General features: G+C 33.9%; 1 protein-coding gene across 4 annotated transcripts in view; it reads left to right on the top strand.

The window, feature by feature from the left end:
* Nucleotides 1-13,856, top strand: part of Rps6ka3 (ribosomal protein S6 kinase A3) — a 118,138-nt gene that overhangs the window by 24,817 nt on the left and 79,465 nt on the right. For 2 of the 4 annotated variants that reach the window (XM_057759126.1, XM_057759124.1), the window contains one exon: nucleotides 6,212-6,268. In XM_057759126.1, the coding sequence (XP_057615109.1) occupies nucleotides 6,212-6,268 (57 nt within the window). Of the gene's footprint in view, nucleotides 1-182; nucleotides 220-5,509; nucleotides 5,531-6,211; nucleotides 6,269-13,856 lie in introns of all 4 variants that reach the window. The other 2 variants (XM_057759125.1, XM_057759123.1) reach the window with 2 other exon arrangements.

The following is a 13,856-nucleotide window of genomic DNA, read 5'->3' as shown; positions in this document are numbered from 1 at the left end:
TGCATCTTTCATTTTTCATTAGGCCCTGATTTTAACCATTGCATAGTGTTCCTACATATGAATAGATGTATTGTGATTTATTTAACTAGTCCCCTGTTGGTCATTTAGATTGTTTTCTATTTTAAAGTATAATGAATATCACTGTACATAAGTCTTTATGCACATCTCTGATATTTCCTTAGGATAAATGAGGAGCTGATTCTTAATCCTGTCACATTGGTAAGGATTATATACATTCCTTATTAAGAATATAAAATGCTTGTTTCTTATTGTTTCAATGTGATTGCATAAGAAGCTTCTTTGGATTCTGAACAGTACAATGGTATCTTGACCAAAGTTGGAAAGAGGTTTCTGCTGCCTCATGCACAGCACCTTTATGATGAAACTTCTGCTACATACACTTTCAACAGAAAAGCCACTGCTAGCATCAGGGAGCTTGGAAGGCAGATGTATTTGTGGAAATGTGAGGGTGTTTTGTTTGGGGATTATTGTTTTCTTAAGTGTGGTCCTTGCTCCTTCCTGCAACTTGGGTCTCTGTATAATATACTATGGCTTCAGACCCCCTTTTTTTCTTCCTTTCCTATTACTTTAGACTGTTAATTCTCTATGAATAATCCTTTTCTCCCAGTATTCTTATGTGCATTTCATTTTTGGTAAGAGAGTGAAAGTAGTTGGTATGTCCTACAAAGGTAAAAGTCAAATTTTGTCTATCACAGATCACTTCTCAGTCCTAATACACCTCTTCCAGATGACTCCTGCTACACCCTGGGAGTATACCAAAATAATTTCCATAATAGGGTTACTGAAAGTGAAGCATTTTTAATTAAGAAAATAGTCTTATTTTTAATGAGTCAGCATTTCCCTTAAAATACTTGGGAATACTCTAGAGGTATTGAAACTTCAGTTTAGAATTACTGATTGAATTGTCAGCCCTTGCACCTTAAAAACAATCTTTAGTGATCCCTGTGTATAACATAGAAAGTTGTCTTGAGCACAACTCCTGCTGACACTGAAGCCAACAGTCTCCTTTATCTGATTTGTTCCGATCAGACCCATATTGTAGGTTACTCCAATTTGTGACTTTTTACACGTTTCAAAGTAACAAAGTAAAGCATGATTAGCATTTCCTAACCTTTTCCAGTATTTCACATTGTATTTGCATATGTACAATCTGCCAAGCTCTACAGCTTTTTTGGCTGGCAGGCATTTTGGTAGGATGAGAGAGGATAAATACATTTGCCTCACTTTAAAACTGTGTTTCATACTTACTCAGCCACATTGTACAGAAAAATAGCACACATATGAATGATTTCTTCTATCCTGTTTGGCAGGAAATTGACTGCCGTGAGTGGAGAGAAAGACATCTCTCCTGTTCTTCATGGCATAACATCTTTAGAAGTTATTTGCAGAAATGGAAACATTTCCCCATCATTTGAGGCGAAAGAGAAAATGTGTAGCATTTATGGTCCTGTAATGGACCCTTCTAATTCAATATCCTGCAAGGTCAACATTATAACATACATATTATGTATATTATATTATACATCTTACGAGCGGACAAACTGCAGCTTAAATTTTTAATTAACTTACCCAAAGTTCAGGTAACTGTACCAGTATGGGATATAGCTAGGGTTTAAAAGTAATACTGACCAACCTCAGTGTACACTTTTTGTATTTGTCTTAAAATTAGAGAAATCTGTTTTCTTGTTTAGTAGATCCTATCCCTCTAGCTTTAGAAACTATAGAAAGTGCAGCATTGAGTCAGACTGGTCATCTGTTCGTCTCTAGTGATAACCAAAGGTCAGTTTTCAAAGGGGAAATAAAGTTCTTAATTGCAAACATAACATTACATTCATTTCTAATCATACTTGGATCCTTATTTTGATGAATAATACCAAAAATTCATTAAAACAAAGAAAAAGGTTTGTAAAGTTGGTATGTAGGATAACATTGGTGTTTCTATTTTCCTATTTTAATAATGAAGTTCAAAGGTGAATCTTCCCTAAATTTAGCAAGAAGTGGATTACTTGCCTACACTACAGAATAGGGTACCTTTGGGGTCATGTTTATTTCAATTGTTTCTTATAATGTTTACTTAAAGTATTAATTAGCTAAATATTTCAGAAAAGATAATGCATTGTCAAAATTTGTGACCGACTTGAAGCTGAAAATAGTGAAGTGGTTTACAGGTTTTCTATTCCAACAAATAGAAACTGTAGCAATAAGACCATAGGTGGGAAAAGATGAATCAAAAATTTTTAAGTAAGACTTTTTCTGTGGGAATAAGTAACAGTTTCAAGATGAAAGATGCATTATCTTGGGTATGCCCCCAACATATTACTGGCATATAATAAGTTGTACTGTATGTAAAAAAAAAAAGTGGGAATGGGCTCTAGATAGTTTTTCACATAAAGGTAGCTTGGAAGCTTGATGACCTTAGTTCAGTCCCTGGGACCCACATAGTAGGAGTGAATCCATTCCTTCAGGTTGCCTCTGACCTTCATACACACACTATGTATGATACATGTAACCCCCACCAAAAACAAACTTAATAAATGTTGACACTAGAGAACTAGATCAGTAGTTTAGAGAATTGTTTCTTGCATAGGACCCAAATTCAGTTCCCAACACCCATATTAGGTGACTCACAACTGTCTGTAATTCAGGAGATACAACCCCTCTGACCTCCATTGGTATCTGCATATACATGCACATACCCACATACAGTGATACAGATAAATATAACTAATAAAATAAGTACTTCCTTTAAAAAAAAAACAAGGGCTGAACCAACAGAAAAATTAGTGTGTGTCAACAGTATGTGGAGGCCTACCCAAAATTTTGCAAATGTGAACAACATCAATGAAGGTTTATTATCTAGGAAAGAGAGGTGATATGCCCACATTTCTGCATTTTAAAATCATAGTTGGAATGTTGATTGCATGTGTTTTAACATACTACTACTCTTTAAGATGAATCAAGAATATGTTCTGCAAAGAGGATCAGAAGCCTCATCTGTCTTAAATATTTGTATAAACTTGAGTTATCTGTAAAAGATAAAACTTGGGCACATTATAATCACGAGGGAAGATTTACTTCCTATGTCTTTGCAGGTGGAGGCAACTTAGTCTTCATTTATTAAATATCTTCTTAAAGTAGAATTTGTGAGTGGTAAAATTGCTGTACAATGAGGAATTATGTCTAGTAGGCAGTGTTTTTCAGAGGTAGTTTAATAGTGGGCTACCTGATAGCATTTTAACATAGGGAAAAAACAGAGGAGAAAGAATTTAAATAGATTATTGTGGTTGGAACAGAAGACTTTTGAGATATCTTTCTGATTATCAACAGGATTTTTTGTTGTATCATTTTATCCTTATGAAACTATTTCATCTTAATAGTACTTCACATTGGTAGTTAACTAACAAAGTGCTTTGTTATGAATCATCTCAATTTTGAGCTGAATAATAACCTCTTGAGTAGACAGGGCAAATAATCTCTATTTTAACAGAGAAAATGATAGGTTCAAAGAAAGTCCAATTTCCCCAAATCATAAGACTTAAGTGAGTGCCAGGTCTCTATGTCAGTACTACCGGTCTACCAGTTCCAAGTTCAGTGCTGTTCATATTGTACCAGCTGACCTTAAAAGTAAAAATCTAATTGTGATGGTTGCTTTGTATGCATTGAAACTTACAAAGAGCTGATGGTTTTGAAATTCTATTCCTATGGGAAATATAAATGTACCTCCAGTTAGATGAAGAGTTCTAAAATCCAAATACTAGAGAAAGGTAAATACTATTATTAGATGGTGGCATTCACTAAGAGAGGAATTACAGGGAAAGATGGCAGGCTGGTCAGCCATAGATCTGGACATGATAAAAATAACTAATCTGATTGTTTACTAAATGCCAGATACTCAGATTAGGTTTTCATGTATTTATCTTTCATCTTCACAATTCTCTGAATAGTACTACTCTCTTATTTGTTACTTTCTGTGTACGAAAACTAAATCTTGTGTGCTTTGAATAACTTGCCCGAGGCTTCATCATTGCTATTATGAAAACAGGATTTCTAATCTACACGCTTGACTCCAACTCAGTATTCTTAAGATTAAAAACAATCAGGAGTCAGTCAAATAAAAAATTATATCTTGTAGAAGAAAGGCATGTCTTGAAGATAGTTTGGATGGCCTTGCCACAGAAATGGGAAAGTGTGTCAGGAAATTAAGATTTTATTTACATATGCTCCCCACCCCTACTTTCCTGCATTTTGGCACCAGTTTTGTCTTTTGTGTTATTGTATAGACAGCCTCTACACCTAGGAATGTAGGTGCCCCTTGGTTTAAAAGTCAGTAGACATTTTAGGATGAAAGACATGTTTACATTTATCTTCAGGTCAGTACCTCGAACATAGCATGAATAAATGAACAAATGAAAAATGAATGAATGAATGATAAATAGAGCTGGGGAGAGAAGAGAGACAGGGATTTAAATTCAGAGAAACTGCCTTATGTGATATTGTGGGCTGCCTTTTATTATTTCCCCACTTACAATGCTCTAAAAATGGTTAACTTAGATCCTGGTACATTTGTTGAATCACAAGGCACTGAGGGAATAAAAGAAGACCCTTTATATTCCTAAGTTCCATTGTCTTCAGTTTTATTTTTGTTTCTTTGAGATATGAACTTGCTATATACCTCAGGCTGGTCTCAAACTTATAGACCTCCTGCTTCAAGATCTCAGGTTCTGAGACTATAAACATGGGTTACCACTCCCTACTGTTTTTTTTTTCAGTTACACAAATAATACATACTTATTGTAGATACTATAGATATATTACAAAATTCAAATAGGCAAAATAAAAGTTTAAGTCATCTGAAATTCTGCCATTTGGAGATAGCCACTGTTAACATTTTGGTGTATATCCTTCCAGAGTGTTTCCCCATACAAATATATACATTAAGAAATGTATATATTTGTTTAAGATGGGTTTGTTATAATCCATAATGTTTTGTAAACTGCTTTTTCACTTATTATATGTGACTGTCTTTCCATGTCAATAAATTTACATCTTTATCATCATTTTAATGACCACATAGTATTCCATTATATGGATGCATCATACTATATTTAACTAGTTTTCTATTGTTAGGAATTTAGGTTTCCAATTTGGAGTTCTTTTTGGAAAAAATAATTATGGTGAGCATTTTGTATATACATCTTTGTACACTTGTCTATTTTAAAAGAAGTAGAATGGATGGGATACTAAAATTTTATGTGTGATAATTGTTTGTTTTTAATAGACTCAAATTGTCTTCCTAAAAGAGTGCTGATTTATACTTTCTCCATCAGTAAACCCAGAATGCTTTTTCCCCATGCCCACTGAGTATTAGTTTCAGGTTCTTGTAAGCTATTACTGATTTGGAAGGCAAAGGTATCTTTGGGTTTAATGCATTTCTATGACTGGCACTAAGGCTGAATTCTTTTTTCCCTTATTGCTCATTTCTGTTGAGGTTCATCGTTTTTTCTTACAGGTTTGTAAAACAAAGATCTTTATGTATCAAGGATACCAACTTTTTGTCGTGTTGCTTTAGTTTTTTGTAATCAATTTGTCTTTTGTAATTCTTTGTGTCTGGTATAATAACTTTTTTGGATGCAAATGTCACTTATTTCTTTATGATTTCTCTTCTTACAACTTTTACTCACCCATATTCTAATACTTGCTTAGTTTTACTTTTGACATTTAAATGTTTAGTCCATCTGGAACTTACTTTGATGTAGAGATTGAGCTTAGTTTTCTCTACAATAATTAATCAGTTTTCCTGATTAATTATTAATGGTACTGAGTTTAGAATGTGTTTTGTTGTACAAAGTATTATAAATGATGTTAGATGAGACTTGACTAAGACCATTTGTAACGCATTAACCTAGGAAGCATAAGAGCTCACCTGGAAAGGTAGTCAGCGTTTATTAGTTCCCTGGAAAAATGCTCAGATAATTTCAAATAATTAAATTACCTATGAACTTCTGAAACACAACTTGTTGGAAAGTTGTCCCTGCATTCTTAGATGGTGGTTCTACTTCACTGAAGGTCTTTAGGATATTCTAGATGATGGGTTGGTAGTTTTGTTGCTTTCTTTTCTTTTTGTCTGTCTTCATATAATTTTGATGTGAAATCTATTTTGGTAACTTTCTACTTGCTGTGCTTTTCACAGAATGGACAACAAATTATGGATGAACCTATGGGAGAGGAGGAGATTAATCCACAAACTGTAAGTAAAATGTGTGTCATGAAGGACAGAGACAAACCAGATGTAAAATTATTAATTTTAAATTAAGCAAAGCAATCGTTTTACTATATAAGACATTTGTTGATGCTTTCACATTAGTTTTACCAAAATATGCTGATGTGTTTATCTAATTATTTTTTAGCAATAAAACTTTGGGAATCAGATATCTCTGAATGATAAGAGAAGGGATGGAGTAGCGACCAGTGACCTCCTATCTCTTTCATTCCTCCATCTAAAAGGGTCATCCATCTAAAAGGGCCAAGCCCCTCTCTCAGCCATGCCTTACTACTTTCTGTGTCTATCAGTCCTCAGGTCTCCAACACCTTTATGGTTAATTTTGGTCAGCTAGTAGCTAGCTCCTCTACCTTCTGATTCAAAAAAAAACTTTGTCAGTCTCAGAAGGGTCAGAATGCAGTCACGATATCACACAACAGTATGCCAGTGTCACCTTTCTAAATACTGTTTAATATTTGCGTTAAAAGAATTACAAAGCTGGGTCTGGTGGCACAGGCCTATAATAAGACTTCAGAAAACTGAGGCAATAGAATCACATGCCTGATACCAGCTAGATTAGTAATAAATTCCAGGCCAGCATGAGCTACATAGACTCTGTCTCAGAGAGAGAGGGAGAAAGAATTAATTCATTTATATGCGCACACACATTAAGGTCATACTTTTCAAGAAACAATTAACATAGAAAGTGAATTATTGACCATTCACTTCCTTTTTAACTGTTGTTAAATACTGAATCCCCAGCACCTAGAATGTGTCACACATTAAGTACTCAGTATTAAGTATGTATAAATGAATTAGTAAGTTGTTCCCGGTCTACCCAGGATAACTGTCCGTTGTCAGCAGCTCGGCTATAATTTTGTTAGTCTATACATATGACAGTTATTTTGCAACTTGCTCTTTTCACTGACATGTACATAAACAGATGTTACCTCTTTTTTAAATAGTTACATCTTTTGACAATGGTTACATGCTATTCTATTCTGTGTATATTTTATATTTAATGAAAAATTTCCACTATTTAGTTTTATAAACTTACATTTCAGTAGACTACAGAAAAGGTTGCATTTGAACCAAGAAGTATGAACATTTAAATTTCAATAGACATTACTAAATAGTCTTCCAAAACTGTTGCTAAAGTTTCAGCATGTGAGAGTAAGTGTTTGATAATCTCCAATCCCACATTGGAATGTTATCAGAAAACAGTCTTTATGAGCCACTTTAAATATTTAATACTTTCTCATTTTAGTTTGCATTTCATCTTATTATTAGATTAAGTATCTAAATATTGTTGGTCTTCATGTTTTATGTTTAGCATAAACTTCTTTTGGATAATTTATATCCTTTTTGGTTTCTGTGTCTCTGAATATATTCTGAACATTAACCCCATGTCCGTTATTAATCTTCCAAACATTTTATACAGTTTTTTAAGACACTGATTTTATTCCTGCATTAAATATACACTTAAGTTTTATTTTTAAATTAGCACACCTGGCTTCTCGATTTCATGTTCTGGCTAGAATACCTATCCCTCTTATTAAAACAAACTCTTATATTTTGACCTAGTGATTTTTTGATTTTTGTTGTATTGGTAATTAGTTTTATATCCCTCTTATTAAAACAAACTCTTATATTTTGACCTAGTGATTTTTTGATTTTTGTTGTATTGGTAATTAGTTTTATATTTTTCTGTTTTTGCATTTAAATCTGTCATCCACTTGGTATTTTAGTTTGTGGTATGATGTTTGTATTTTACTTTACTTGGTAGCCTGTTGTCCTAAACCCTATTTATTTAAATAATAAAATCCATTCTTTACCCATTTAAGATACCTCTTTTATTATATTTAATTTGTTTTTTACATGCTATATAAGTTTTTGAGAGTTGGTGTAGCAAATTAGCACAAACTGCAAAGCTTTAAAAAATAGAAATTGATTCTCTGAATTTGAGAAGTCAAAAGTTTGATGTCAAAGTTTCCACAATACTTCCTATCCCTAGAAGCTCCAAGGTAGGATCCTTCCTTTCCTATTCTATCTTCTGGTGTGCCTATACATTGTCATGTAGACATACCATTCCAGTATCATTCTCAGCCACTACATGGTGTAATTGCTGTCTTTGTCTCTGTCCAAAATTCCCTCCTCATAAGAATTCTGGTCATTGGATTAGGAACTGCCTTATAAAGTATAACCTAATTTATATGGCTTTGCAAAGATCCTAATTTCAAATATGGCTATATTCATAGATAACAAGACTTGAATGCAAACGTATTTGTTTGAAGGATACAATTTAACTACAATCCTTCCTGAGTATTTTGGTCTTATATACTTTTTCAACTATTGTGTTTTTTACCATATTTTTAGTACGTGCAAGGCAAGACCTCTTTTTAAAGCATTACAATATTATGCATTTAATTTTCCAATGATCTTACATTCAGTTTGTCAGTTACTCCTAAAAATGTATTTGGACATTTAATTAGAATTGTGGCTTCAATCTCTCTGGGTAGCTAAAAATATCCTTGAATTCTTTATCTTCTTGCCTTTACCTCCCAAGTGATGGAATTATAGGCATGTACCATCATGCCTGCCTAGTTACATGTTTCTATTGGCTTTTTAAAAACATGTTGCAAAAGTTAGTTTTTCAGAAGTCAAATAGTTATAAATACTATATGAGTTATATAAGAATGAGTTTTATTCTTCTGCTTAAAGCCCTTCAGTAGTTTTGTGCTTCCTTTAAATAAGGGCCAAACTCTGCAATATGACCTACCTGCAGTATCCTGTATATTAATAAATAAGGCCTTTCCCCACTTGTCTTCACATCCTCCCTGTTGTCTACTCAGAGACTCATTCAAATATGTCAGCTTCTCTTTTGCTTCTGCACTTTCACAGGTATTTCTTTTCCTGTGGTTTTTAACTACCCATCCCCTTCTATTTAACCTAATCATCGCCAAGGTTCAGATTTAGATATCATTTTAGCTGAGACATCTTCCTGACACAACTAGCATTTTTAGTTAAGCATTTTGCCTTGTGCAGGCATAGTAGTCTGTATATCTTAATGCAAATACCACACCATATCCCTTTAATTATTTACTTGTCTGTATTCCCTGTTAAAGTGTAAACTTCATGAAATAGTGGCCAAATATGGCTTATTCATTGTTCTTTAGTATCCAATTGGTTTCTAGTAAATATTTCTTAATTCCCTGTATCCAGAAACCCACACATAAAGCCTAGTGCTGGGACTATCTTCAGATTTTGTCTAGATTCCCACTCCTTTCAAACCATTCAAGGTGTTTTATATCATGGTCTATAGTGTATATTTTGACATATAAACAGAAAACTGATCAGTATTAGCATTTAACTTGTTTTGCTTTGTGTAACAATTCTTTTAGAAGGAAAACCTCCACATTTTATTGTTTCTGTAGTCTAAAATGAAAGCATATGATATCATGGCTTGTACTTTTGCTTATGGCACTCCTAATACTTTGTCTAGGAGCTGCATTGTAGAGACAGTTTGGAAAGGTGTAAAAGTATGATATTATCAGCAGTGTGGATGATCAGTCTAGTGCATATGGAATTAGGTTTAGTTATCAGGTACAAACAGTATTTTTCTGATATAATTAAGTCCAAAAGACTATCCAGCTGATGAGGTGGCTCAAGGGGTAAAATGTTTGCTGTGCCAGCATGAAAGCTGGAGTTTGGATCCCTGAAACGCACATAAAGTTCAGGTACATGGTGACACAAGCCAGTAACTCCAGCCCTGGGGGATGCAGAGACAGGTAGATTCTTGATTAGGAGCTTGCTGGCCCAGAAGTCTTGCTGAAATAGTGAGCTTCTGGTTCAGTGAGAGACACTGTCTCAAAGACAAAGGTGGAACGCAATAAAGGAAGATATGCACTGTCAATCCTTGACACACATCCATGCTCATACACACACACACACATATACTCACATACATACACCTCACACAAACACACAATAAATCTAAAAAGATTATCAAAATTTATATTAGCTTTATACTTAATTGTACTCACCTTTAAAATATGATTAAAAGGTTGCTTTTTGTCAACTACTAATAATTTACATGGTGAAGGTTAAAATGCTGTATTAATCAGTTACAGTCTGGACACAGCTTAGCCTAATGTTTGTGTTTAAGAGACTCTCATAGACTGCTCTCAGGATGCTGGCCCCAAATGAGCGTCTCATCTGAAATTTGACTAGGCAAGGAACTGTGAGATAATTTATGTATGAAGATTGTTAACTGGTAGGCATTTTCTAGGTTGATTAACCTGTTTCCCATGGTTTGGAATATAGAGTTATGATAAGCCAGTTTTCACCAGGACAATATAAAGGATAAATAAATATAAGAAAAAAGAAACCTGGGCCTTTTAATGACGAAATGTTCTAATGAGAGCTCTTCACCCTACACTACCTTCTTACTTGTGAACTGCTCTTTGATAAATGAAATAGGCACTTAACCTTATTTGAGTGAGTCCTTGTATTTTGGGATCTTCTACTTACAGCGGCTTAGTTTGCATCTAAACCACTAGAATCATTGATGAGCTGAATTCTTCATGTCTGTTAGCTGCTAAGTACTCTACTATGTTGTAAGCGGTACAAAAGAGTCTAAGATACTTGTCATTTTAAAGGCAAATCAAAGCTGCCTTGGTCCTCTTCTCCTAAGGGAAATTATCACCCAAAACAATTAGGTAAATAAGAAACAATTTTTTTAAATCAGAAGGCTTCTATAATTTGAATCATAAGACATATTATTGAAAGGCAGATGGAAGACTAACAGTAGAAAGTTCCAGAATCTAAGTGATTTTAGAGGGATACTCCAGCACGAAGCAAGCCTTGTTTACAGCCCTGGAACCACAAAAGAAATCGGGAACTGTGGGAAGTGGAGTTGTGGCATAGAGCTAAAAACATGGCAGCCTACAATAAATCATGCCTGCTGATTAGGCCCAAAATTTGTATGCTATTTAGTACGTACAAAATATGCACTTCTTTTTGATATAGGGTTGTCTAGGCTGACTTTGAACTCCTGTCTCATGCAATTCTCCTATCTCAGCCTCCTGAGTAGCGAAACTAACTCCTGGCATATAATGATCCACCTTATTCAAACTGATAAAAATTAAAGAAAGAGATGAAGGAAATAGAGGAAGAACACCATTAGAAACATAGTTTTGCTTTTTTTAATCTCTGAAATCAGAATGTAGCTGTAACCAGTGGAATGATACCTTTTAATTGCCATATTTTTCTTTCATACTCATATAATGGTACTCATTTTCTTTTACTAAGTAGACTATGATAGCACCATTTTCCTCCAAGTAAGGATAAATCTTTGGATTAAAAAGTCCTAAGAAGACTATTAATAGGAGAAAGACCAAAAAGGCCTGATCTCAAAAATAGTCATTTTTATGAAATGCCAAAACAACAGGAATAAGGGTAGCCTCCCCTTTTTTGTTTGTTTTGGTTTGGCCAGCCTTTATATAACTGGGATTATAGATATGGAACACTATGCCCTATTGCTAAGAACTTTCAAAAGAGACTTTAAAAGATCATATACAGGATTGGATATAACAATTCTATTACATGATAGAAGAGAAAGAACAATGTCTTCAAAATGCATAGTGAAAATGCCAGTATATTTCTAGACATTACCTATTGGAGGAATTTTCTAGAGAGTTGTTAATGAAGAAAAAGAGGCATGGCACTCAGGACACAAAGTATCCAGTACTACAATTCTGCTGAAGAAAGGACCTTCCCGTCATAATGAATAAATGAATCTTCAGAAAACTAGTTTATTCAGTAGGCTTAAAGACTGAATCCAGACTGAGACACACAGTTTCAGGAATGCTGCCTGCAGAGAGGATAGGGAAACCGCCAGCAATATAAAACTGATGAATTCTCCAATAGGTCTGAGTGCTGAAAATTCACTTAAGAAGCTGTTGCAGAGCAGAAAGAATTTTAAATAGATGCAAGGAAAGCAAGTTTTAAAACAAAGCTGCCATAATAATAAGCTTAAGAAAAAACAAATACAGCTAGACTACTAGGAAATTAACAATTTCTGCATAGTCACAATAGTTACAAAGAGTATATAATATTTACGGAAATTAATGTTATGATTGCTAAGTTATAAAATAGGATGTCTAATAATGTCAGAAATTGATAGCATTAGATGACATATCAGGGAAGCCAAACACAGCTCATATCCTTAATGTCAACACTGAAGCAGGAAGGTTGCCACAAGGTCAAAGTAAGCATGGGCTACATATGGAGTACCAGGCCAGCCTGAACTAGAGTTAAGACTGTGGCCAAAAATAAAAAAATCAGAGGGAATGATGAAAAAAGCTGGGAGAGTACCAAGAACTGCTGCTTTTTTGTTATAATCCTAGCAGCAATTTTTGACCCTTTCACCTTTAATTAAAAAAATTAAGCAAGTTTTAAGTAGCTGTATCGTATAATTAGATTTTTTAAATGGAAATTGTATAATATATAAAATGAGTGTTTAAGACTAGGTGTAGGATTTTTGTAAAGTAAATGTCAATTTTGGTATGAGATTTTTTTCATGGGAAAACAGAGAAGGTGAGATGTAGATGATACCTGTAAAGAAGAGCCTAAGTTCTCCTGAATATACAGCATCTCCACTCAGAACTTAATGCACAGAGTTAGTTTCAGTATCATAAGTGTATCTTAAGCATACCATTCTATTTGTGATAAAACCATTTCCCTTTGGATGCATTTTTCTTTTCTTCACTGCTCATTAATTCCTCTCTTCTGTTTTTTTTTTTTTTCTGTAGTCTGCCTCCCAGCCATGCCTTAGATTCGCTTCTCTTCTATCTTCTTTAAGTTTTAATGCCATTATTCTTCCTAAAGAGTCAATCCTTACCTGTCTTTACTCACCTAACATTCTTTATTTCCTTTGTGCATCTCATAACATTAAGAAAAATTGCCCAGTTTAAAATAAATTGCCCAGCACCAGATAAAATAATAGCATCTCCCTCCCCAGATATGTTGGTTTATCAAGTTCATATTTATGCATAATTAATTTGTCTCACAACTTACTCTAGCCAGTATCCTTTGTCTTCTCTGGTGATAAGAGTGGGTTACTTTTATCTTTCACTTCTGTGGAAGAGAAACTATCTTTATAACAGAAGATAGAACATCCCCAAAATAAGATAACTTCCTAGACTTCAGACTTTCTGTCATTTCTCAGCTGGCCAGAGAACCCCGTGGTCTTCATGATCCATGCTGAAGAATTGGCAAGTCTTTTTTTTTAAAGGAAGGTTTTAAATTTAACATAGTAAAATTACATATACAAAACAGTTATTAAGCAAGAATTATAGTTACAACATTTAGTCCATTTATATTTGGTAAACTAAGGAAAATGCTCTATCATCTATCCTATCTTTGTGATTCTAAATTTTTATATCTAATTTATCTTTTATCATAATTAAGGAAAACTATAACTATTTGTCTTCAACTTCATCAAGGACCCCAGAAGGATATAATATTACTTAAGTAAACAGGAAGTGCAATGAAGCAACTTCTAAAACTCTAGAAT

The sequence above is a fragment of the Chionomys nivalis genome, chromosome X (assembly GCF_950005125.1).
Source record: "Chionomys nivalis chromosome X, mChiNiv1.1, whole genome shotgun sequence".
Taxonomy (NCBI): Eukaryota; Metazoa; Chordata; class Mammalia; order Rodentia; family Cricetidae; genus Chionomys; species Chionomys nivalis.
This window is presented reverse-complemented; position numbering and strand designations above follow the sequence as displayed.